The sequence below is a fragment of the Chrysemys picta genome, chromosome 3 (genome assembly GCF_011386835.1).
Source record: "Chrysemys picta bellii isolate R12L10 chromosome 3, ASM1138683v2, whole genome shotgun sequence".
Taxonomy (NCBI): domain Eukaryota; kingdom Metazoa; phylum Chordata; order Testudines; family Emydidae; genus Chrysemys; species Chrysemys picta.
The window spans coordinates 139,231,112-139,257,276 of NC_088793.1; the positions used below are offsets into that span (position 1 = coordinate 139,231,112).

The window sequence follows — 26,165 nt, forward strand, 5'->3', positions numbered from 1 at the left end:
GCTTAGTTATTCCAGATTCCATGGCTCTGTCTACCAAATCTGTCCAATCTAAAACAGCTATCAGAAGTCTAGACACCAGTTTCCCACATTCCAAGATGGACTGGAATTTCTGCCAGGCATTCTCTGGCAACCTAAGAACCCCGTTGAACCCATTGTCACAGAGGGAGAAGTCCTATCTGGCCAGTAAGTCTTGTTGTTTAGAGATACAAAAATGTAGGGCAGCTATGACCAACTACCAAAAAGGTCTAGTCTCTTTGTGCCTTTGTCCTTTAGGATAAAAGGCCATCCCTGACGCTCTTTCATTCACTGCTGAAACAACTAAGGAATAGGACAAAGGGTGGGTGTAAAAATGTCCAAAGCCCTGCAAAGGGACATGGGTACCTTCTTAGTCCTCTTAGTGGTTGGAGGCAGAGGATGGCATTTGCCACAAAGATTTTGTAGGTTCCACAGTGCCTTCATTTATAGGTAGATCCACTTGAAAAAAATCCTACCGAATACAGTATGTCCACCTGCCTATGGAAACTCTCCTGAACCACTTAAACCTGAATGCCAAGAGAGGTAGCTATTTTTGTTAGTAACTCCTGGTAAGCCCTGAGGCCCTGTAGTTGCCCTGGACAGGAGAACAATCCTCAGCACCACATCCTTGTCAGGTGATGATGAGACATGCAGAGAAAGTTGAGTATGAGCGTCTTGTACTGAGGTGGATGGATTGAGATTCCAAAATCTGAGGCTCAAATTGAGGTTCCTGCTTGGTACTGGCATCATCATCATTGGTTTCCTCCTGGGAACCAGCCCAATGTCTGTTGGGGATCTATATAAAGAATCAGGATATCTGGTAATGGGAGGCAAGCCCAACTGGTTCCAGTAAGGCAGTTGGTAAGGCACAGGACCCCAGCCACAACCACTCCAAGGACCTGAGATCAGATCAGAAATTCAGAAAATCTGATAGGTACCAGGAGTGGAATCCTCATTATGAAGGTGAGTATCATCTTCTATTGCAGATGTGAGGGTCATCAAAACTTACCTCAGACTCCGAGGAGGACCCTGAATCCCCTGACCATGGAGGAGTTGCACCAGTTAATGTCAAGGTGAGGTGGCATATCTCTGAAAATGTTGGTACCAGGGACAGCATGCTGGGTTTACCCTGTACTGAGCAAGGAAGTGCTGGACAGTCTGAAGACGTAGCGGCACATGGTACCTAGGGCTGAATTTCTCTTAAAAGTAAGTTTGTAGACAGCCTAAGCAGGAACCAGTACCAGATGGTGTGTCTCCAGCGCCACCGGAGGTTCTCAGACTGAGATGCAGAGCTGGTCCTGTGTTGCTGTGTCCCCTCTGACATCATCAGTACCAAGATATTTCTGTGATGCTGCTATTGTTGCATCAAAGAGGTTGGCACTGCAGTGGGAGTTGGTCCAATGGCTCAGGTACTACTGCCAACAATTCCTGAAGAGAAGAAGTGGGTGGTCTTTCCAGGTAACATTTTACCTCCTCAGTGTTTATTAGTCGATGGTACTGGGGAGCTGGACCTTCCAAAGTAGGTTGGCTCCTTCGAGGAAGGCCATTCCAATGCTTTGTGCTTCTTTCTTGGCACTGGAAAAAGGGTTAATTGATGACTTTCTGGTGCAATGTCTGGAGAGGCACTCCTATTCAAGGGGAAAGTATTTGGTACCTGCCTTGAGTGGGAAGGTGCAGAAGGTGGATGCAGAGCAGCTTCCAGGAGGAAGTGATGCAGTCTCATCCCTCAATTCCTTTTTGTCCTTTTTCAATCCTCTGAAGACGTGGCACTCAAATGTGACCCACAAGGAGGCCCTTTAGGCATCTAGAATGAGGGTCACTCATTGGCACAGACTTTTTGCAGTAAGCAGAAGACTTAATCCCAGAGACCAAAGTGTATCGTAGTACCAGACAACAGCACCCCTTGTATAGTGGGGATTCAACAGCCAAAGTTGTAACAGAAAATATATCCTAATTTACACAAACGAGAAATACAAATTATTTCCAGAAGGGAGATAAACTCAGATTATTGCATAATGCAGGGATGGCCAAACTTACTGACCCTTCAAGCCACATACTACTATCTTCAGAAGTTTGAGAGCCTGGGCTTGGGGCTTCAACCCTGCGGTGGGGTGGTGGGGTTAGGGGCTTCTGAAATGTGTTTCAACCCCTCTCTTGCTGATGCCCTAAGACCCCCACTCCCTGCTGGGCAGAAGCCCCTAGAACCCCACAACTCCACTGCAGGGCATAAGCCCCGAGCTCTCCCAAAGAGGCTGGTAGGTGGAGAATGGGGGAGGCATGGGAGGCTCCGAGAGATGCACTTTAACTGTAAAAGAGCCATGGTTTGGCCACCCCTGGCATAATGAGTAGAATCATAGAAGATAAGGGTTGGAAGTGACCTCAGGAGGTCATCTAGTCCAACCCCCTGCTCAAAGCAGGACCAACACCAACTAAATCATCCCAGCCAGGGCTTTGTCAAGCTGGGCCTTAAAAACCTTTAAAGATGGAGTAGTAACAGTCTGACCACATGTGGACATATCCAATATAGACAGCAAGTGCTGCTCTAACAGCGCCCATTACCATCTAACAGTGCTCAAGCCACCACCACTCAAGTGACCCTTCTGGTCAAGTTTTTGCACTCTGCTAGTTCAAGGTCAATATTTTCAGAAGCCCCTTACCTATGCAAGTCATCTTGCAAGTGGTTTCTCACCAGCACCTGCTTCTTTGTGATCACTGTTAAACTATTTTTGGAGCATGGCACAAAAGAAGCCATCATACTAGTGAAGTACAATGAACTAATGAATATTTGTCTGACAATAAAATTGAGTCTCAGCTGAACTAATTTGGGAAACTTTTTTTATCATTGGATGTCTAAATGCCTTAGGGTATGTCTACACTCAGCCGCTAATTCGGCGGCTGGCAATCGAAGTTCTGACAAGACGCGATAAGTCGAACCAGGAAGTGCTCGCCGTCGACTGCGGTACTCCAGCTAGACGAGAGGAGTACCGCGGAGTCGACGGGGGAGCCTGCCTGCCGCGTGTGGACCGAGGTAAGTTCGAACTAAGGTACTTCGAACTTCAGCTACGTTATTCACGTAGCTGAAATTGCGTACCTTAGTTCAATTTGGGGGTTTAGTGTAGACTGGGTGTCACTGTCGAACTACGGAGATCACAGTAGAGTTACTGGCCAAGTATGTGAAGAAGGAAGACAGGGCAAATGGGGTGTTAAGTTTACTGAACAGGGCTGTTTTTGCATGTGTGGAACCAAAGCAACAATTCTCTGTATTCATACGAACACAGTAATTCTCATGGTAAAGAGACCAATGAAGGCTCATGAGAGCAGAAGTCCCACAAACACCTCAGGCTCCACTACCAGAACAGAGGTGGCAGCCTCTTATCCATTCTGTTACCCACCCATTTGGGCTTGCATGGACACCATTGGGTTTGGCAAATCCCTCCTTAACTTTCCTCACACCTCAGCATGATCTCTCTACAGTAGACTACAAAGACTGTCATTTAAAATAGAATAAAAAACTGCACAGAAGTTGGTTGAGCTATGCCATCTGGGCTGACTAAAAAGGGGAGCCAAGCAAGGAATTACCCCCTTTTTAAAATAAAATAAAATAAAATAAAAAGACAAAACGACCTAAACATAAGTAAGGATCTGAAATTGTTCTAATTGGTCTTAAATTTCTCCTCCCATTCTATTTTGCTCACACTTGTTTTCAGCTTTAGGAAATTGACCCTTTTAAAGCATCCAGTATGTTACTAGCTGGGATCATTTTGTTAGCACATAAACGAAATTAGGTTGTGATGTGTGTACCAAGGCAATGTTCAATTTTTTAGTTCTGTGAAAGGTGTAAAGTTACTGTATACGCTGCCCAGCAATTTTTGTTGTTTGGCTGACGCATGACATTGTGATGTCAGCGAAAATTATGAGCTACGGGCATCAGGTTTAGCAGAAAATGGGCGAGGTTCAGAAGGAAGAGATGGGTAAAAATGTAAGGACTACATTCATATGACCTAATATTCTCTACCCTAACTTTGGGAAAACAAGGAATCCTTTGATATGTATCCTTTGCATGTTGGGTGAGCTATCACAGAATGTCTGAGGCATGATGCTGGGGAGATTAAAACAAAAAATCAAACCAAAGACTATCAGTAAACACTTGGGCAATATTGATTTAGCTTGTCAAATATTACAGGAATCGAAGTGCAGTGAAGAGATGGCATTTTCACTAAGTACAATCCCAGGAGTCACAGCTGAACACGTTTTTTTAAATATACAGTAGAACCTCAGAGTTGCGAACACCTGAGTTATGAACTGACCAGTCAACCATACACCTCATTTGGAACTGGAAATACATAATCAGGTATAGCAGAGACATAAAAAAAGAAAAGTAAATACAATATAGTATTGTGTTAAACGTAAACTACTAAAAAAAAGGAAAAGTTTTAAAAAGATTTGACAAGGTAAGGTAACTGTTTCTGTGCTTGTTTCATTAAATTAAGATAGTTAAAAGAAGCATTTTTCTGCTGCATAGTAAAGTTTCAAAGCTGTATTAAGTCAATGTTCAGTTGTAAACTTTTGAAAGAACCATAACGTTTTGTTCAGAGTTACGAACATTTCAGAGTTATGAACAATCTCCATTCCCGAGACGTATGTAACTGAGGTTCTACTGTAATATAAACAGGTTTTATACTCCACATTCTTTAATTCAGTCACGACTACAGTCTATATAAAGTTAATATGGTAAAGTCTAAAAGGACTACTAAAATATGACAGTCGCTAAACTTTAAAATAAACTACTATGACGTACACGAATATATTCAACACACTTACAAAAAGGTGAAAGCTTACCCAGCAGGTTGCAAATGCAATCCCTAGAAGTGCCTTAAAACGTAAAAGATCATATGAAGCTTTTTATGAACAGTTCTGCTCTTGAGAACTTTATTGCCTCTTTACTATATTATAGATTTTCTATCCACTAACTTGACATTTATTACATGATATTCACAGATAAATTACAATGAAAAAAGAAGATATGCTAAAATAGCAAAGACAAATTACAAAAACTATGGGAAAATAATTTTATATGAAATCAACTACTGGATAACTTTTTCACATACGTGTATAACATATGCTTTTTTCCCAGAAAAAAAGAGGAAAAAGGATTCCAATGCACTATTAACACGCTAAACACAATTTCCTACAGTAAGTATCCTTTCCCCCCGCACTAAAATTTTAGAGTGTGAGATACCACTTATTGGTGTGCTTATACACTGACCTATTCAACTAGAGATTTGTTGCTTCTGTATTTCTGAAATGCTACAGAAGTACTTTTATTATTTGTATTAACATAGTGCCTAAGAGCCCTAGTCATGGACCAGGAACCCACTGCGATATATGCTGTACAAATACTTACACCATTTTCATTTTTATTCTTCTGAAGTTCCTCTACTTCAACTTTAATTTAACACAATCATGCTCTCGTATTACTGTAACATTTGACATTGCCCCTTTTAAATGTTCCATAGTAGCAGGGAATAAAAACATTTTCTTTAGCTGTTCTCCCTATTTGCATTACAAGAACTTCACGATTATTTGTTAATTATCTGTTTGTTTTCAAAGAAAAAGAAGATATATCCTACATGTCTGAGGAAGCCATCTTGGATTTGTTAACTTACCCCATTTAGGCTGCCCAAATCCTTCACCAAGTGTTCATCTGTAGAGGCATCATAGTTAACTACAGCGTGTTGCTTGTCCACACTACGTGACTGAAATATTAAAAATATTAAAATGAATGCAAGGAGATAATAGGAAAGCTACAGATGAAAAGAGAAGAAGCTACAATCTTTTTCATGCTAACATAGGTACAGTTGACATGTTCTGACTAAGTTTATCAAAAGTAACTGAGTATGTTTGTGAGATTTATTTTCTCTTAGACAGGCTGGATACCAGATCATCTTTGTTTCATGGTCCTGAATTATATTTTCTACAATTCTGTCACTAGAAACCTCCATAGTTTAGATTTACAACATTTCCAAGCATTTACAAGCCCTTAATGAAATGTAAAACTACCACACTATTTCAGCTGGACTGGAAGTATATTCTGTTGTACCAGGTGTTCCCCAAGGATTGCTAGCAGAGAGATGGTTTTGTAACCTGGATAAATAATGTGGAAACAACATGGACTAAAATCCTTATATTTGTGCCAAATACAGATGAACTTAAACCTTCAGCATCAACAGGCTAGAGTATTAACCCATTACGCTATTCACAACAATACACCATAAAAGCATTACTTTAAAAGAAGCTTAATAAAAATGTTTAAGATCAGGGAATAAATTTCCCCTCTGTATCATTTAGTATGCTAGAAAAACAATTTTAAGGTGATTATTCCAAGGGCAATGTGTGTATCAAGTTTGGTTGTCTGACAAATATGATTGTCCCAAATATTTTGTGTACTAAAATGGATGGACGTTTGTTAAATTAAGTTGTATCCACCTCCCTGAATGATATTAGCTCACCAGCACTTGGTGTACTCACGGAACATCCATTTTGAAACTAAAAAGGAAACCTCATAAACGCTAACAAGCAGCAATGGACACAAATGCCACAAGAGAACACACATACATTTAGCCATATACTTGCCTCCCAAAGTGCAGAATGGGGGACATCATTCACTGAGCAAAACCACATGGTGAATTTAGGAGAACATTGGGACAGGTGGGTAAATCACCTTTCTGGAGTTAAGTAGCATTTGCAAAGAAACAGAGGGAAGAGGCCATTTTTAATTTCCAGCTTCTGTTTGGAAAGGGTCAGCCTAACCAGATGGTTAGTGCTGGTTAGCAGAATGTCATTCAAATGTCATTTTCTGTACTGCAGTTGCCATTGTTCTGGGCTATATGGCAATATACATTTTCCCCAGACTGCTGTTTTTGTATTAGTAGTAACATCAACTGTTAAAGAAGAAATCAAAATGCTAAACTCAAGTATTTTTGGCTACAATATTACAAATATATGTAGGTGAATAATGTATTTCTATAATTCACAAACGTATAACGTTTTAAAAAGCAGGACACTGTTGACTACGTTTTTACTATCATATATGTGACTTGGACCTGTTATATTAACTAAGTTGTGTAATAAAAATCTGAGGTAAGTTATTTGATAGATATTTAGAGATTGGAGACTATGCCTGTTCTTAATACAAATTAATGTCTTACAGAAAACAAAAATCAAACTGACAACCAAAAAACATCTGTCTCATGGCTATGGTATAAACTAAGTAAAGGTGAAAAGCTCAATATACAGTATTCCATTATTGATTTCTTCCAAGCCATTCACTATGCCACAATTATTTATTAAAAGGAAATGTAGATCCTGCAGAAAATAAAGTGTTATGAAAAAAAAATCTTTAAAATTTTTGTTTTCAGTGGTGTTGTAGGCATTTTGATGTTTCTTTAAAACTGGGAAATTTACATTTTTTTTTTACACTTGGGATTTTCTATTTACTTGTGCAGTATACTCTGAGCAAACACACATACCTGATACAGACTTATAAAATTACGCTTTTCACAGTCTGGTAATCTTACATTGTGAAGTCATCATGTAATGGTTCAAGCGATTTGATACATATGGTTATTATTATGCCTTTAAACTTGAGTGTACTGTAGTTTTGTAAAATTAACGAGTATCTGTTACACCAGATAACTAAGCATTACCTTAGCCAGTAGCCCAGAACATCTACATACAACAAGGCTTAGACAAGTTGCTGGTTGCCTTCAATGTTCCAATTTAAAGTCTCCAATGTACTTTCATATTTCCTCTGACCCAAAAGAGATAAGCAAGTAAGGACTCCAGGCCAGAGTTAATCATGAAAAGGCTTTATTTTTATTATTTAAATATGTGACCAAGAATTAACCTTCAACAGATTCTTCAGAGGTAGAGATACTTAAACTAAGGATTCAGGATTCTCCAAAGACGACTTTCTCAGACAATTTAATGATATTTCCTGAATGTAATTAAGAGTGTGGAATTTCTCTTGCTTCCAATCTAATTAAATAGATCTTTAAATTAAGAGCTTGTTTTAATGACATAATCTGTTCTGCTTTCAGGTCCAGATTACTCATCATGCTTACCTCACAACTGCTTCCACTACCTTGCTCAAAATGTTAGCATTAAACCTAGATTCACAAAAAGAAACAGTCACTTATAAATCTGTTACTAACGTTGCTCTTCGAGTAACAGAAGAAATTTCACAATACATACTGACACAGTATATGTTAAGTGATACCTCAATTTACTACACTGGTTCCAGGTTTCAAGATTGGAAAAAAAAAAATCTGCTAAGGTACAAAGAAATAGGGAGGAACAATCAAGGGAAGGCACGGTATTTTTATTAAATCAAACATACTCAGTATGACACCACCAGTAAAGGTTCCACAGTTAAGGAGAGGCTAGCTTCCTGTCCCCCCTACCCTCCAATTCTAAGTTCTATTTTCTATCCTCTCTAACTTTTGACTGGAGTAACTAATTTATTAGAAATTGGTATGCTTAATATCAGGTATGAGAAGAATTTCTGACAAATTTGGAAAGTGTAGGATTAAAGATTTTATATGTTACTTACCATAAAATGGATTTTTAAATTAAAAAACACAAAAAAAGGTTCCCAGAGTCTTGGAATATTTTAGCACATATCTTCTCTGCATTGGTAGGACTAACATCTCTCTCAATCATTGCCGCTAGAATGGTAAGGTCTGGAATCTTTTCACCATTTTATGGTTGCCAATGTCTTATTCATCTTTCTCACTTTTTAATAGGCATATATATATATAAATATATATATAAATATATATATTTATTTTTGCTGCTGTTGGTTTTAAGGACTCAAATGCTGCATGGATTCCAGATTGGGATTTTCTCTCTGGCATTACTTGTGATCTTCAATTTAAACTTGCAGCCTATCACCTTTCTCTTCTCTATGAGATTTTATTGATAGCACTCATTTTTGAACAGAGGAACAAATTAGGATCAGGGCCAAACTGTGCTACAAAGAAGACAGTTCCTGCTCAAAAAAATGTATAATGTAGAACAGTGGTTCTCAACCTATTTACCATTGAGGGCTGCATGTGCAGCTCTTTCTGTGTTATGTGGGCCATATCCACACAATATATATACTACCTGTATGGCCCTGCGGATGTCACAGGGGTGCAGATGTGTGCTGATTGGGATGCTGGTTGAGAACCACGGATCTACAAGGTCTTGAAAAGTCCAAAAAAAAAAATCCAGTTCAATATTGATTAGTCTTAGAAATGTGGCTGTTTTGAGGGGGGTGAGGTGATGTCGGGGACTATGCCATTTGAAACTGACTTTTATAGTAATTTCAGAACTTCATCTAGGACCTTAAGTATATAGTAATTAAAACAGAACAGAGCTTGAGAAAATTCACAGACACCTACTAGCCATATGCAGGTATAGAAATAAGGGTAGGAAGCTTCAGTGACAACACAATGCGAAGTCCAACCTCTACTCAAACTACCAGCTGCTGGAAAAGGAGGCTCCATCTTTTGGATCTTCTAACAACTGTCTGAAATTTAAAGCTTTACCCTCTTAGCAGCTGGAAAGGAGAAAAATGGTTACTTACTGTAACTGTGGTTCTTTGAGATATGATGCAGCTGTGTATTCCATTTCGACGTGTGTGCGTCCAGCAAACCTGAGTTGGAGAAATTTGCCTCCCAGTACCTATAGAGGGGTGGCGCTCGTGACTTGTGGCCATAGCCCCTTCACTGGCTACATGAGGCAGCCCTCCCTCAGTTCCTTTGCACCGAACACAAGATTCCAATGCAGAGGGGACAAAGGGTGGGTTGTGGAATACACGTCAGAATCACATCTCAAAGAACCACAGTTACCATAAGCAACCGTTTCTTCTTCTTCTTCTTCGAGTTGTAGCAGCTGTGTTTTCCACTTAGGTGACTCACAAGCCATACCCACCCTCAGGAGGCAAGGCTCTGAGTCTACATAAACAAGGACTGCAGGATCGCTCTACCAAAGCCTGCATCCACCCTGGAAGATGAGGTTAGAGTGTAATGGTTCATGAATGTAGTATCGACAACCACATAGCAGTCCTTCAAATGTCCAATACAGAAAAGAATACACTGAGAAATGATATGCATGTTCCTTGTGCCCTTGTAAAATGAGCTCATACCCAGTGATGGGGGGCATAGATGAGGCTATTTCATATGCCGTTTTGATGCAGGATGTTATCCATTTGGAGATCATCTGCAAATAGACAGTTTGACCATTCATGGGGGAGGGATAGCTCAGTGGTTTGAGCATTGGCCTGCTAAACCCAGAGTTGTGAGTTCAATCCTTGAGGGGGCCATTTAGGGATCTGGGGCAAAAATCTGTCTGGGGATTGATCCTGCTTTGAACAGGGGGTTGGATTAGATGACCTCCTTCCAACCCTGATATTCTATGAGGCCTGCATACAAGACAAACAATAAAGGCAAAACATGAAACTGTTTAGTTCTGTCCAGATAAAAGGCCTAATATCAAAGATATGGAGCCAATGCTCCCCTGGAGATGAATGCAGCTTAGGAAAAAACAAATATAGCTCCTGGTTCAAATGAAACTAAGACAATTTTAGACACAAATTTTGGATGTGGTCATAAAGTCACCTTGTTTTTGGAGAACTGTTTATAAGGAAAGTCTGTCCTTAGATCCTGCAGCTCTCACACACTCCTTTGCAGAGGTTATCGCTACCAGGAAAGCAGTTTTCTGGCACTACAGTGGAAAGGGGCAAGCTGCTAGCGGCTCAAGTGGAGGACGCATCAGAGCTGCCAGGACTGTGTTTAGGTTCCACTGGGGAAACGGCTGTTTGACCAGGAGATGTAGACAAAGAAGTCCTTTTAAGAACCTTGTTACCATGGCATCAGAGAAGACTAATCTTCCCTGAACAGAGGGATGAAATGACAATATCACTGCCAGATGCATTTCCAATGAACTAAGTGCAAGTACCAACATCTGAAGATGTAGCAGGTACTCCAAGATGTCCTGGATAGAAGCCAGTGTCGGTTGAATTCCACTGGCTAATGACTACACTGAAAACGGCTTTCATTTAGCTGAGTAGGCCATTCTGTTAGAGGACTTTCTACTGTTGAGCAGGACTTGCTGGACAGACGCTGAACACTGCTCTTCCTCTTCATTCAGCCATGAAGCAGCCATGCCATGAGATGCCGGGAGCTGAGTGTGCCACTGTGATTGTGACTAAGCAGCTCAAGATGTAAATGAAACGATAAGGGAGGCTGAACAGAGAGTGAGAAGGTTAGAGAACCAGCACCATCTTAGCCACGCCGGGGCAACAAGAATAAGTTTGTCCTGATCTGCCTGAAGTTTGAGGATGACCTGAGGGATGATCAGGATTGGGGGAAAGGTGTACAGGAGAGTTGACTGCCAACTGCGGTGGAATGCGTCTGACAGGGGGCCTGGACTGAGCTCCCCTTGAGAGCAGAACAGATGACGTTTCCTGTTGTCTTCTGTAGTGAACAGGTTGATTGTCAGGATGCCCAAAACTGTGAAGATGACCTGGAGGACCCTTATTTTCAGGGACCATTTGTGACTTAGGGAAAAATACCTGCTGAGATGGTTCACAAAATGATTCTGATCCCAGGCAAGTGAATGGCTATCAGAGTAATGTTCTCCTCAATGTAGAGCTGTCACTGATTGCCTCCAGGCAGAGCAATCTTGTTTGTGTTTCTCCTTGTTTATTTACATAACACACTGTGGTGGTATTGTCATGTACTGAATATATTTGTTGAGGCCATGAAGGTCGAGGATAGGTCTTTCCCAAATCCAAGGTAGGGGTACCAGGAAGTACTGGGAGTAGAAGCCATGACCCCAGTGTTCAGGTAGAACCTCCTCCCCCATTCCCAAAACCAACAGAGCATGGACCTGCTCGAGGAGCATTATCTTGTGAGAGGGGTACCTAAAGAGGGATGGGGAGGGGAGGGTGGTGAGGAGATGTGGAGAGGAACTGGATGAAGATGAGAAGAGAGAAGCAACAACTGGACTGAGAAATCAAAATGGGCACTTGGAAGGAGACAGGGGAGGGCATGTGAACTGCTCAAATCCCAAGCCCAACTGCTTTCTCCTGTGGGATCTATTGCTCTGCCTTGACCAGAGGAAATGGCTGGCCAAACATGCGCTGCAGATGGTATTGCTGCTGGCTGCTGTAGTGCTGCCTCTTCACTGCTGGCGTGTACACCACCAAGGACCGCTGGGTAGATAGAGAGTCCTTGTAGGAATGCAACATCTTGTCAGTTTTGTCCGAGAACAGCGTTTGGCCATTGAAGGGCAAATCTTCAATGGCTTGCCGGACATTGGGGACAACACCCTAATTCTGAAGCCAGGAAGCCCTCCTCATGGTGACCGCAGAGGCTATCTCCCTGCCAAACTGTCCATAATGCAGAGCATGGACTACAAGAATGTCTTAGCTCCTATGCACGAGGCCTTGGGCTGCTGGTCTGAACTTTATCGTAGCTATCCAGTTAACAAAGCCAAACTTGGGAAACAAAGCTTGCTGGTTAGCAATATGCATCTGCAAGGTAGATCTTCCTGCCCATTAGATATAATTGTTTAGGAGTCCCTATATTTGGAGGTGGACTTAAACCTGCCCTGCTCTCTCGTTCATTGCAGTTACAACTAGGGAATTTGGGGCCGGATGGGAGTAAAACCACTCAAATTGCTGCACGGGGATGAAACAGAGCTTTCATCCTGGGTACCAAAGTGGCATGCTCCAGAGGCCTTAGTCGGTTCAAGGAGCACATCATAGATAGGGAGGGCAATTTTCCCAGGGGCAGCCGGCTGTAAAATGTTCACCAGTTCATGGATATTTTCCTGCAATATCTCCGTTTGGATACCGAGGGAAATAGCACTTTGCAAAAGGTCTTAGTACTTCTTAAAATCCTCCAGTAGGGGTGGAGAAGCCAGGCAGCACAGCATCATCCAGAGACAAAGATAAGGCTCTTAACTTAGCCAAAGCTGGATTCTGCTCCAGGGCTGACAGACCCAGATGGGATGACTCTGGAGGCTCCACACGGAGAAGGATCACCAGTGACTGGGCCTGCGGTGGATTGATAGACACCACCGCAGGACTGGCTGGCAATCTCGCCTTTGAGCAAGACAAACAGCAGACCTCTGCAACCAAGGAGCATCCCCTGGATTCAATGGAGGCCACTGACATGGATAAAGCATTGGAGACCAGTAGGGGCTGGGCCAGGGACCTGACCATGAGATGCACGCCAGTCCCGGTAACCGGAACTGTCCGTGGACAGCCCTTGATGCTGGTTGGGTAATGGAGAGTGGGAGGATGATGACCCCAATTCAGACATAGAGAAGCCTAGGGATCCTGAGGTAAGAGTGGAGCAAGACCAGAAGGAATGGGTATGCAGTCAGTCTCATCCATCACCCAGAACGAGGATCGAGGAGGCACTGCTGATGGATCCTGTACTGTCAGTACGGAACATGCTGATGTGGGAAGCAGTGTAGGTCCCAAAGGGAACAGTGGTACTAGAGTATCTGATGGTACTGATGTCAAGGGCTGTAAAAGCCACCATGAAAACATTTGTGGTGCCGAATGCAGCAGTGCCGAGGAGATTCCTGGTACCAAGGTCCCCCATTCTGATTCCAGAACGAGCCCTATTTCCACAACCTGTGGAAGGGGAACATTGGGGTGGAGTGCAAACAGACCCGAGTGTTCGCTGGCTCATTCAATTGAAGGGGCTATAGTTGACACAGCCCTGGCAATGTCCTGCACCAAAAGAAAGGTCAGGACCAAAAGGCAGAGGAGGTCTATACCTGCTTAATACGCTGCTGATGTGGAAACAATTGGTACCCCAGCATCTCCCTCGTCAGTACCAGACTTAACAGATGACCAAAAGATAGAATGGACATCAACGGTACAGGGGAGTCAATGGTACAGGGTTTCTAACCTCCCTACTAGGTACTGTGGAAAGGTTAGAGGTACCTGCGCCATCCTGTATGCCAGCACCAGCTCCATGCTCATTTTTCCTGGGAGAGGTAGAAGAGTCACCCCAAGACCTGGAGTGGCCTTGTATGGTCTTGTGCAACCTTTTTCTTGGTGCACTCAGCAGGGAACGGCTCCTCTCTTTCTTCAGGGAGGCATATGTTCTGGAATGTGAAGTGGCAGCACTCTGAGCCCAAAGGCGATATCTGACCCAATGAGGGTGTTTTACTGAAGTACGCTGCCTGGCCTTTTTGAGCAGATGCTGCTTCAGGAGAAGCTCCTGAGCCACTTGAATCCGTTTCTTAAATGATCTGCATATCGTGCAATGCTCCTTGATATGGGCCTTACTGAGACACAGCAAGCACCACATGTGGGGATCACTGTTGGGGCTCGCTCCCCCACACGAAGGACAATGTTTAAATCCCAGTGAGGGCATTGCCAAGGGAAACAAACTACTCTAACCCTAAGGGTACTACTACCTATATACACCACAAGAGAAAAAACTAACCAGGTGAGAGGTTGTGGGGTTGAGATCACACACAGCTCTGACTCCACTTGCAGGCGATAAGAAGGAACAGAGAAAGGGTTGGGATGGCGCTGCCTCATGAAGCCAGGGAAAGGGCTATAGCCACAAGGCATGAGCGCCACTTCTCTACGGATACCACTAGGTAAATTTCTCTGGCTCCAGTGCGCTAGGCGCGCGCACACACACACACACACACACACACACACACACACACTGAATTGAAATACACAGCTGCATCTTCTCAATAAACAGCTTGCTTTGTCCTCTCCACCTTCCAAAGGCAAACAATCAATCTTGCAATTCAGTACTGTAATGGTTTGCAGTGGCAGCAAGTCAAACTGTGAGGCACACCAATATAGGAGTCAATTTCCCAACAGCGAGCACAAATACATTTTGTGACATAATGTTGTTTGCATTCTGCACTCTGGTGGTCCCCAGCGGGCATTAAACTCCTATTTCTTCTCTCCACCCTGTTCATCATGGGCGGAGGGTGAACCCCCCTTTGGGGAGGCTAACCCACTGGATCCAACCCCCACCTGAGCCCACCCCCGGCCAGGAGGAGTCCCAAGTATTTCCCCCATCCCCCATGGCCAGAGGAGCCCCGAATTGCCGACCGGCCAGCCCCTAGAGCACCAGCCCCAGCACTGAGCATGGGCCTGAGCCTCAGGCCACCGGCTGGAGCTGAGCCCCCACCAGCTTCAGGGGAGGGGGGAGCAAAGGCGTGGCCTTGGGGAGGAACACGGGCCGGGCCATGGCCTGGGTTACGGGAGGCTTAGCCTCCCCTGGCCTATGATACCCCTGGCCTATGATGCACATGTTGCTCATTGAGAATGTGTGGAAGTAGGAACCAGCTACAACAGTTCTATGTCCTCCAACTTTCTGCTCTCCTTGCACCAGTTGAGGAGTACAAAGTGAGCAGAACAGAACATAGAATCTGCCCCAAAGTACTAACTGCAACCTCTGGATCCTTTCAGAATAACATGCAACAGAGGGTCCTGTGGCACCTTTAAGACTAACAGAAGTATTGGGAGCATACGCTTTCGTGGGTAAGAACCTCACTTCTTCAGATGCAAGTAATGGAAATCTCCAGAGACAGGTATAAATCAGCAAGTAATGGAAATCTCCAGAGGCAGGTATAAATCAGTATGATAAATCCATACTGATTTATACCTGCCTCTGGAGATTTCCATTACTTGCATCTGAAGAAGTGAGGTTCTTACCCACGAAAGCGTATGCTCCCAATACTTCTGTTAGTCTTAAAGGTGCCACAGGATCCTCTGTTGCTTTTTACAGATTCAGACTAACACGGCTACCCCTCTGATACTCAGAATAACATGCGGCTCTCAGGCTGAAAAGGTAGGACTTTGTTGGTATATGAGAATTGAATTCTCTTGTTTTATTTACATTTGTATGATATTCAGAAAAAAGGTCTATTCCATTTTTCTAGACATTAACCAGTATTCTAAGTGAACCTGAATTGGAAAGGAAATGTTCAGGATGTAAAAGCTCCAGTTCCAGCAACATTTGCCCACAGAAAAGTGGTAAAAATTGGTACAAAATAAGAATGTGTACACACAAAGAAAAAAAATAAAAGTTATTTTTGGCTGGAATAATGGATCTGAAATATGAACACCAAAATTCTCTCATATGGACAGTAATCACAACAATTCAGAATTTTTCACCTTCTGGGTGATAGTTTATTCTACCATCTGGAAACAATGGGTTCTCTCACTATGCTGGTTTATAAAAATAAATAAATATATATTTTTAAAAAAACATGCAGTATTTACACAGGAGTAAAATTACGTACTGTAGTATTCAAGATTAGATTTATCTCAAATACAAAGTTATGAACACTAGTGCTTTGGTATACCTTACATAAAAATCCACTTTAGGGCAAGTCTGCATCCATAGACTTGAATAAAACATCTGTTAAAACAACAGTGATTAGGCATAGATCTAAAATTTAATCCTCTACTTTATTTCTTTGTTTTCCTTTTATAAAGTATTTTAGCAAGGCTTCTATAATATCCATGATCAGGTAACAGAGAAAATAAAGAAATTGGCATTTAATTGTGATTTTTATCGTGTTTTGCCCACAATCTTTGCATTTAGAGAATAATCGCACCATCACTGTAAAATGGAAGGACCTGCATGAAGAACTATATATGCACAACAAAAAGTAATTATTTTTTTACCCATGGGCTATTATAGTCGTGCAAGAATGCAAGCCAGGTAAGTATACTAAATAGAACATGCTTCAAACCATGAGTGTCCTGGCTTCTGCTTGCTTGCACTACAAAGTAAATACATGGAAGATGAAATTTGTATAGTAGTGGAATGCATTGCAAAATCCTAATTAAAAGTTGAAAATTACTTTTAGAAGGCATGAAAGTTTTGGCACATAGAACATGCAATGCTATAGGAGTGTGAAGCCCCAACTCCCATTCCTCCAAGTATTAAAACCTAAACTCACACCATGTACTCATCTGAAAACTGCAAAATTACAGAAGTGTGTAGCAGGTCTGTAACCTGGTGTGAGATATAAGAATAAACACACCATGTGCAAGTGATAGCAGAAGCCAGGGACGATGAAATACTGTCTTGGTGGCACAACAGATTATAGCAATAACCAACAACCATCTCCCAACAGTTTAAATACTCCATTTGAGCAACTGGAGACAAAAAATTATATTTCAGACACAAAATTCAATTCACTCATTATGTTGGTTCAGAATACAGAAAGCCAAATATCTTACATATCAGATTGGAAAGAGACTGACAAAGGTAAACCCTTATTAATGCTTTACTTTCCGTGTATACCACCACAAACTATTATAAGGATTTTTGAAGACAGTGGACACTACACTGGGATTCCTGAAGGCATGGAATAGAAAAAATAGCAATTACAAGAAATTTTGCAACTTAAGGTATATAACTCTTGAGAATGAACATATCCACTGAGATTTGGGATGGCAGCAATAAGCTAACACACAATTCCACAATCTACTGAAACAAACAAGGGGTGTGTGACAGATGCCCATTGATGATTCACTACTCTGTGTCAGCAACTCCTGCCAGGCCTGACGTTCTCGCTATACCTAATATATTGTTGTCATGATACATAACATACACAATAGGTGGCATGTCACATATCACTGAAATACTAAATTCACTGATCATTAATATTTCTTGCATGACAATATGTATGGGATGTGTACAAAGAGTTATGGAAACCTGCTAGAATTATATTATTGGAATGTGTTTGACAAGGAATGCCTAAGTCCAGTCTGCCCTAAACAATGGGAAGTGTATTTGCTTGGCTGACCAGCCTGATTGTTAGGCAGAGACAATGAAGACACATTTACATAAAGAGTTAACAAACCATTCAACCTAGCAATGGGGGGTGGGAAGATAAGTCTCTTGCGTGGGTTCTGAATTTTAAATAAGTAAATCAATCAACTGACTGTATACAATATTGCTTTATTATATGAGTGTATCAAGTAAGGTTTTTTTATGAAAGCCAGTGCACATTGGTGATTACTATCATTGTAAAATGTATGTATTAGAACCATATGTGGAATTACAAACAATCACTGATATTATGCTTTCAAATCTGTGACCAAAAGAAGCTGATTAAACAGGTTTCAGAGTAGCAGCCGTGTTAGTCTGTATTCGCAAAAAGAAGAAGAGTACTTGTGGCACCTTAGAGACTAACAAATTTCTTTGAGCATAAGCTTTCGTGGGCTACAGCCCACTTCATCGGATGCACAGAATGGAACATATAGTAAGGAGATATATACACACATACAGAGAACATGAAACTCCCAACTTTTCATGTACACACACACACATATACAGAGAACATGAAAAGTTGGGAGTTTCATGTTCTCTGTATGTGTGTATATATCTCCTTACTATATGTTCCATTCTATGCATCCGATGAAGTGGGCTGTAGCCCACGAAAGCTTATGCTCAAAGAAATTTGTTAGTCTCTAAGGTGCCACAAGTAATCCTGTTCTTTTTGCTGATTAAACAGGTTTTCTCACAGACAGGGGAAAGGCATCTATCTACCTGTCTTCAATTAAATTAATCAAGGCATGACCAAAACCAACTATTTTATGTAAAAGCCCTATTTACATGTAAATCAGCTGGGGGATGAGAAGTCCACAGCAATGGAAGAACAGCATGAGGTCATCCGGAGTCAGGGGACAAAAGTGAATATGGAAATTACAAGGAGACAGAGGAAGCCATCTTGTCATCCATCACTAGATAGACAAAGGGCATGCTGAGAAAGATGAGTCCTTCAAACAAGTGGGTTGAAGCCTTTGGGAACTGAATATAGGTGAGAAACCTGATTAGGCAAAGGTCTTTCACCTAAGATGACAAGGGAAACTGGCACCTTGTACTTCTGTGGGAGATCCCATCTGAGAGATAGCCAGCCATTTTGGACAAAGAATAATTGGTGGAGAGAAACCATCTTAAAGACCGAACCTGCTTGCTTGAGTTTTAGACTTCTAGATGAGTATTTTCATTTGTATGTGCTTGTAACTCTCCCTACCTTTCTTTCTTGTACTTGGTACCACTTAACCTATGCCTTTTGTTAAAAACTTGCTTTATTTTTAAACTAAACCAACCCCGTGCTGTGTCTGAACAGAATTGTTAACTTCAGTTAAAGTGGCTAGCATCTGGGAATTGTCTCTTTGAAGGGTAAAATGAACCTTATTATTTCTCTGAATGGTTCAGGAGAGGACCAGACACTCCGGGACAGGTAGTTTTGGGGAAGTTCTGGACTAGGAGTGTGTTGTGTCAATTGGCTAGTAGTCTCCACCAGCCTTGGTTACCAGAGTGTGGCTGTGGTGTAACAACCAGGCTGCTCGAGTTAGAGCTGCTGCCTAACACACAGCAGCAAAACATTTTAGAGCATTCAGGGTTACAGGAGAAGCAGTGACATGACCCCTGGGCTGGTCTGGACTTCATCCAAAAACATGACAGAGTATTTGAAAGTTCAAGAGCCCTTGAGAAACTGAAAGTGGATGCCACTAGATTTTTCATTTTTTCAAGGTATCACTGTTGGAGCAAATTTTGCCTTTTTGTGCTTCAGTCTAAAAGGAACTATATGCTGAACTGTTGTGATTCTCCCTACTTTTCTTCACAGCTATGACTATCTCAGCATTTCCAACCCTAGGCATTACAAAAAACATGAGTCAGGCCCTAAAAAACAAAAAATTGGCATAAAAGTCATGAGAACTTTAAAAAATAAATTTTGGATTCTAATTTGTTGTTTGGTTTACGAGTCTTTAGGATGCCATTGGGTCACTTTTTCTAAGTTTTCCTCTGTAAATCTGAGGACTAAGACCACCTTTTTTTAAGATAAAGTTCTCATATAACTAGATTCCAAGAGCTGGAGCTATGAAAAACAGAAAACAAAAATATTGCAAGAGTCATGATAAAATCATGCGTTCACAATATTATTACTTATAATGGAAAAAATTATTTTATATAACACCTTAACGTCAGACGTTCACGAGTAATCAACCTATAAGGCCTTTGGAGGGGATGCCTACCTCAGTGTTTGAATCTGAGTTGCAATGCTTTAATGTACAGCCTGTTGAAGTACACCCAGTTGCATTTATATATGTATACATAAACAAACATACACACATGCATAAGTTATACAGTAGACGTTTGTTAGCAGCAACACCTTGGAAGAGCAACTGCTGCTTACGAGCAACATTTCCCCTGGGAACACTTCCCCCACTGTGAATTGTCCACTCGGTAACAGCAACATAGTCGCCGCATAAGAGCAACATTTGTGATGTTGTGACATCACATCTTCTGCTTACCTGCATCCTTTTTGTGTGGCAAAAACAGACAAAATGCCAAGAGGTCTGTTACTGAAAGAAACAATACAGATTATCCGATACTGTCAAACTCCGGGGGCTACTCAAAACCAAACTGTAGTCAAATGGGAGTTGCACAGGTAGGTTGAATTCAGAATATGGAAGCAGAAGGATACGTTTTTGGCTAAATATGAAGACAGACTATCAAATAGCTGCCGTAAGTGCAAGTGTGAAGGAAAAGCCCTTGATTTCAACCGGTCTCTCTTTATATGGTTCAAGGAGAAGAGAGTGCATGGAGCAACTGGCAATCAAGGAAAAAGCCCACCAGTTTGTCGCTTCACTTGGATTGAACGATTTTAAGGCAAGTGATGGTTGCTTTACCAGATGGAAGAAATGCTTCAGTGTCACTTACCAAAAAGAGCATAGCAGTGGCAGTGCAAAAAACGTCCTCACATTCTTGAGACGGTTTGACCGGCTGACATCTACAATGCTGACAAAACACGACTTTATTTGAAAGGGCTCTGTGACAGAGGACATGTAGAAAAAAAAGGGAAAGCTAGAAGGAAGGAAAGCTTTAAAGGACAGGGTATATGTGCTCATCTGTGCTAACACTGATGGCAGTGGCAAACGCCTGCTATTCATGATCAAGAAGTCAAAATGACCCAGATGCTTTCCAAAGGATTTCAGTAAACTTCCTCTCAATTATGTCAGTTCAATGAATGCCTGGATGACAGGTAAGATTTTCATCAACTGGCTAAATGTGGGATCCTCAACTTCGCTTGCAGAGCTGTAAGATATACCTTTTATTGGATAACTGCTCCGCATACCCTCAAGGAGTGGTTCTCATTAACAGCCAGCTTGAATTTTTACCCCCAACATGATATCTTTGATGCAACTATGGATCAAGGTGTGATTAAGAACATGAAGGGACATTACCGATGTATAAAATAATCGCAAACTGGATTATTGTTGCTCTTGATGTGGACCCTAACACACATGTTCAGACATTCCTGAAAACAGTAAATGTATTAGATTGCGTTTATCTTGTTGCTGAAGCATGGCAAGATGTAAAACCGACAATTTCCAACTGTTTCAGGAAAGACAAATATGCTGTACCAGTGGAAAGTGTGCAAGACGAGGATATTAAAGAGTTTGACAACCCCCCAAATGATGTTCCACTTCCAGTCAACAAGGAAAAAAGAGAACTCAGTAGCTGCTGTGGCTGAGGATTTGCTCATGTTTGGAGAGCTAATTGATGAGGAATTACTGAGCACTGCAACTGTTGCAAGGCCAGAGAAATGAGATTGTGTTGATGAAACATATCATAACAAAGACAGAGAGAATGATTTTGATGAAGTTCTCTCTCCAACAAACTGAGTTGTTGAAGGCTTTGAACACACTTTGGCACTATTCTCAGCTAGAGGAACTTGGTGACAGGGTCTACAGGTCTCTTTGGGACATTGAATATCATTTTCAGAACAAAACTGTGACTGAGAAGAAGCCAAGCAAATTAAGACTTCTGTCACCTGAAATTTGTCAGTTTATCCATTCTTTAATTAATTTACAAGTTGATACACACTGTATAAACAGAATACACTTTGACGTGGAATAATACTTCAATTTAGGTTACTACAGTATTATTATTGTTTGCTTAGCAGATATCCTAATCCAGGACAATTTACAGTGCGTACAAAGTATTACAGTTAAGTGCAAGTACAAAAAATGTTTACAAGTAAGAGCAAAAGGTGGCGTTTCTTGTCATGGTTGATGTTTGATTCTTCTTAAAATGTAAAAATAAAAATTGATACTTTTATAATGTTAACTCATTTAATACCGCTTTCCTGATACAGTCTTGATAATAGGCTACAAATGCAGAACAGAGCACATGTTTAAAAATGTACAGTACATACACTAACGTAATACTGAAGCAATAATAATAAACATACATCATATTGTTACAATTACAGATTGTTAGCATGTACTGTAGCTATTTTACATATTAGAAAAAGCAGGCTGCCTTTGGTCAGATGACACACCCCTTAACAGCAACTTAGGAGCAACATAGCAAAAGGGCATTGATATGATGCGTCTACTGTACATACTTGCAAGGATTTTTATGTCAGTTTCTTCAAATTCTTGTTCATCTTCTTCTCTCCCTCCTCCCTAAGGCCTTGTCTACACTATGGGGAAAAAATCAATCTAAGCTACGCAATTTGAGTTATGTGAATAGCTAACTCAAATCGATGTAGCTTAGATCTACTTACTGCAAGGTCCACACTAGGTGATGTCAACAGGAAACGCTCTCCGGTCAACTCCCCTTACTCTTCTCGATCTGGTGGAGTTCAGGTGTCGACGGGAGAATGATCTGCGGGTCTTCTCGACCACTGATGCATCGATTGCCTTGTGTCAATAACCCGGTAAGTGTAGACAAGCCCTAAGTGGCTATCATCTCCTGTCTCTATGGACCATCTTCCATTTCTAGGACTTTCTCTGTTCAATTCTCTATTCGCAGGAGAAGTGACTTTAAATTCCACACTGATGAACAGGCTGACTCCACTGCCTCCCACTTTCTTAAATGTATTTGACTTTCATCTCTGGTTTCATCCCCATATTCAACATCTATGTCACTACTGATCTGATCTTCACGAAGAACTGTTGTGTCTTCACTTTTGTTACTGCCAAGCTCCCCACTGTTCAAACCTCACCATTTCTTTTTCAACGTTGCTTGTGCTTTCACGTTTTCTTTCCCCTAGCCTTCCTCCCCATCTGAGTACTTGATGCTTGCCTTCAACTGGAACTTCTCTTCTACTGGATTTCTCCACTCTCTTCTGTTACTATAGTCTCTCTTCCTCATTCCTGGCTCTTCCCTATTTCAACATCTGCAGTCCTTGTCTTTCTCTGGAGGAGTCCTATGAGTATTCAAATCTCAACTTTAAGTTTGTCTAACACTTCAGATCTGCTTCGTTTCCTAATGAATAATACTATTTCTCTTGACTAATTTCCTTGGGCTTCAACTGTGTGTTCTTTCAAACAATTCTAAAGATATTCTTTTATCATACAGTAAGCATAGAAAATATTGCATGAAAATAACCCATTACAATACTGCACAATCCATCTTTTCAGAGAAATAATTACTTTTCTAAACATGGAGGACCATTTTAGAAAATAGGCTTGTAAATATCTGTAGTGTCCTATGGTAACACCAAGTTTAGCACATGCTTAGAGAGGACTACAGAACTACAGGGTACATTATTAAATAACAGTTAATATTCAGTAAGTAGCTTTCTAAATAAATGGCAATATTGAAACAGTTTTATAAAAGGTTTGAAAAAGGTAGAAGTATCTCATTTTAGATAATAAGCACTGCATTTTTAAAAAAAGCTGGCAAGATAGAATTGGCTCTCTTTCCACTCTAAATCTCAATTTTCCTACATGCTAGACTGCACAAGATAGTGTGAAATATGTTAACTGTCTCCACAGCCCCTGAAGAAACAAGAGCACATCCAGCTACTCTGATAGTTAAGAAACGTCACACTCCCATGCCTTTGGGTTTCACACTTATCACTTTGCACATTGCTTTTTCAATGGGATTCTTAAACTTGCTATATACCTGAGAGCAGAACATACCACTGAATTAGCACAAATCTGATCATGAATTCTGAAGCAAAACCATGTTAATCCATTTTCTGCAACAGATATAATTCATGTCACATGACAAATAGCAAAAGAAGAAAACCTGACTGATATACAAGCACAAAAGCAGTAATAGTACAGAAACTGGCATCCATATATAAGTTACTGAATGGGTAATGAGGTAAAGCAGCAAGATATACAGTCAAAGTGCAGCAACAATTATAATATTGCCAAAAGAGGGAGAAACAAAGGAAAGGACAGAAGTGCTCTGAGCTCCCATATCAAGTTTCACCGACTGTAACAAGACTTGATCATTGTTTCCAATCTCAGGACAAAAAAAACCCCACAGCTACAGTACTAGCCCACCATGTTTCCTGATGCAAAAATTAAATAAAGAAAATGTTTATTTCAAATCTTAAAGATTACAATTTTTCTGATCTACCGTCAACTCTTTTCCTCCCCTCCTCAGAAATTTTTAAAAAGTCAATTTTGCACTAGAAAACATGCCACTCTGGAAAATCCTGGAGTCTAAAGCTCTTTATCTACAGAGTAAAATAGGCAGCATCAGTTCAAGCTGCCTGGTATTGCTCCACCAATGTGCTTATATGTCATTTAGGGTAGTGGCTTGTGTTATATTTGAAGTTTTTTCACGAGGAAAGGGAATGGCTCCATCCAGACACTTCACAAAGTCTTCTAAGTAGTCAGATAATGACTTTATTACTACCCACATAGACTGGATTTCAACTAGCAACCTCTCAACAAAAGGCTCCATAACCCATCAATAATTCCCCTAGTTATAGTCTGGAAGCAACTACAGTTAACAGAGACTGGTATTTTTAAGTAAAAAGGAATTAAACTGTTCTGTACTGAATATTGATTGAACAAACAACCATACTCTTTGCAGAATTTTAACTAACATGCTCTGTGCAAAAATTTGTGCAAAATTTTTTTAAATCAATTGTATTGAACACACTATTTTAGCCTATAAAATGTCACTGCAAAGATGAAGCAACCCTAAAACAGGTATGCAGCATTTATTGTTTATAATTCTAGTCTCCTAAAACAAGTAAAAAAAAAATCAATGTTTTCCAGACAATCACTACCACTACTTCTCCTCTTTTAAATACAGAATAAAAAAAGTTAATAAAATATTTACAATTCTCTGATCAAAGTATAGGCTGCTGACTGACAATCAAACTTGAGATTTAAGGTAGGCATTTTACATCTTTAATTTGTAAAATATAGAGAGCTGTGCAAATCCTACTAACTTAAAAATCTTATGAAACAAACAAAACAAACAAACAAAAAACAACAACCACCCTCCAATACATTAATGAAATGGAAGGACAGGGGAAGAGAGGTAAGAAGTAGACAACAGATAACAGTGCTGCTCTTTTGTACTTGAAGGCATAATGGAATTTTCTTAGAATCAACTCTATGAACCAGTGGCTCTGACTGAAACCAAAGAAACACGATCTATTCAGAGGATTGCACAGCTACTTCAGACAATAAAGCTAAGATGTCTAATTATTGGTATATGCTACAGAGTTCAACTAGCAAAACATAAAAATATATGTACCTTAATATAATCTTGGCTAAAAAAGTTTCCTTGGAATGAAACCTCAGGCTGACCTAAGTCTAATGCTGTCATCAAGATAATTTATAAGCAGACTATCAAAATGAACTTTGAATGGTTAGTAGTTATAGCAACTGTTGCGTTACACGTGCTGTCCATAGAGATGGACAAAGATACCTAGCAACAATAGAAGGTATACATAACAAGGAAAGTCAGCTCTAGAAGACAGACTGAAAATAATCAGTGACCATAAGGTTACTTTATATGGTTCTCAGGCTGAAAAGTATTGGAGAACTCAGCACCTTGCAGGAGTGAGCTCCACCTCTCCTATTCATGTTTTAGAAATAACATTAAACATTCTCTCCTCATGTTTAGTCCTAAACAAAACTTTGAAATTTATAAATTAAGTGACCTTCTACTGTGCAATTAAAATAAAATATAGAGTTAGTGTAACTTGGTTTACTCACTATTATTCACAGTGATAAAAAACAAAATGAAAAAGTACAAACAGATGGATTTTAGTACAAAGTTACTAGAAATCAAACACTGGTCTCATTCGAGCAA

At 40.7% G+C, this 26,165-nt stretch overlaps 1 protein-coding gene across 18 annotated transcripts in view; it reads right to left on the reverse strand.

Moving 5' to 3' along the window:
* The window catches only part of CEP170 (centrosomal protein 170), a 198,655-nt gene that overhangs the window by 129,781 nt on the left and 42,709 nt on the right, over positions 1-26,165 (reverse strand). For 16 of the 18 annotated variants that reach the window (XM_065589142.1, XM_005300526.5, XM_065589131.1 and 13 more), the window contains one exon: positions 5,682-5,771. In XM_065589142.1, the coding sequence (XP_065445214.1) occupies positions 5,682-5,771 (90 nt within the window). Of the gene's footprint in view, positions 1-5,681; positions 5,772-6,075; positions 6,135-25,604; positions 25,816-26,165 lie in introns of those variants that run through there. The other 2 variants (XM_065589133.1, XM_065589144.1) reach the window with 2 other exon arrangements.